This window comes from Theobroma cacao, chromosome 10, assembly GCF_000208745.1.
Source record: "Theobroma cacao cultivar B97-61/B2 chromosome 10, Criollo_cocoa_genome_V2, whole genome shotgun sequence".
NCBI classification, from domain to species: domain Eukaryota; kingdom Viridiplantae; phylum Streptophyta; class Magnoliopsida; order Malvales; family Malvaceae; genus Theobroma; species Theobroma cacao.
The window spans coordinates 17,629,436-17,630,586 of NC_030859.1; the positions used below are offsets into that span (position 1 = coordinate 17,629,436).

The 1,151-nt window shown below is 38.1% G+C and overlaps 1 protein-coding gene across 1 annotated transcript; it reads right to left on the bottom strand.

The window, feature by feature from the left end:
- Positions 327 to 1,151, bottom strand: LOC18587057 (zinc finger protein 1). Its single transcript, XM_018128866.1, has one exon. It carries the CDS (start codon positions 1,149 to 1,151, stop codon positions 327 to 329), a length of 825 nt encoding a protein of 274 aa, XP_017984355.1.

Here is a 1,151-nt window from a genome sequence, read left to right on the forward strand (position 1 = left end):
ATAAGAAAATATCATGGCAAGCCCAGGTTTACGATTGTTAATAACATTTCATTAGTAAAGAAATATATCAAGGGTTCCCTTTTGTTTTCTATATTTCGTACCTCATACACACGAACAGATAAGTCTATGAATAAAGAAATACAAGTAGTGGATAGAACAAAGGTAAATAATGATAATGCTTTAAATTTCAATAATTTATTTATTAGACATATGTATCATAGTTGAACAAGAAATTAAATAAGCATGAAGTTTAAACTTTAAACACCTAACAACAAGCATGAAATCTTTGCTATAGAACTAATTAAAACAGAATAACAACACAATAATTAAAGCTTAAGGGATAAATCAATCTTTGAAGCATCATTGTTATCACTTCCTGAAGGATTGCTTGGTTGAAGATAATCGCTTCTAGCAGCCTTGTTTGTTGCAACGTTTGCCTGAGAAATATCACTAAAGCTGCAAGGTGCACCAGTTTCCTGAGATCTTGAAGAACTTGAAGGCCCTGAAATACCAAATCCACCATTGTTCATGCTTAACCTTTCATTAATAGTTGGCCGAGGAGGGGTCAGTATGGCTTGCCTAGACCAACCATGACCAAGATGATGAAATCCGCCGATCGATGTCCAAGGATATGAAGGCTTATGGATCATGGAGTCTAGTCTAACCCCAAGGGGTGATCTATTCAAAGATCCATAAAAAGGGTGTGGAGATATGGTTGAATAAGGGTTATAGGGATAAGGTGGAAAGCTAAAACCATTCACATCCATCCCTTGACGCCTTTTGGCTAATGCACGTTCTTGTTTGTGAGCATTTTGATGGCCCCCCAAGGCTTGAGAAGTAGAGAACTCTCTCTTGCAGTAATTGCAAGAGAAAACCCTATTTGAATCATCAGATCGCTTTTCGCGCGGGGTCTGGTGATCACCAGAGTCCTTTGAGTGAGACGAAGTAGGGCTCATAGGGTTGAAAAGATTGAGTTCTATCTTTGGTTTGCATAGCGAATCATCACTGAAAAGTTTCAAGTCAAGCAAAATACCAAGACTTGATTCAGATGCTTTGGCAGCTTCATTAACCTTGTTGGGTGTAACTCCTTCCAAGGTTGCTGATATGCTAGAGGCTTCAGAAGGGCATAGTTCTGCACTAATTATAACCAT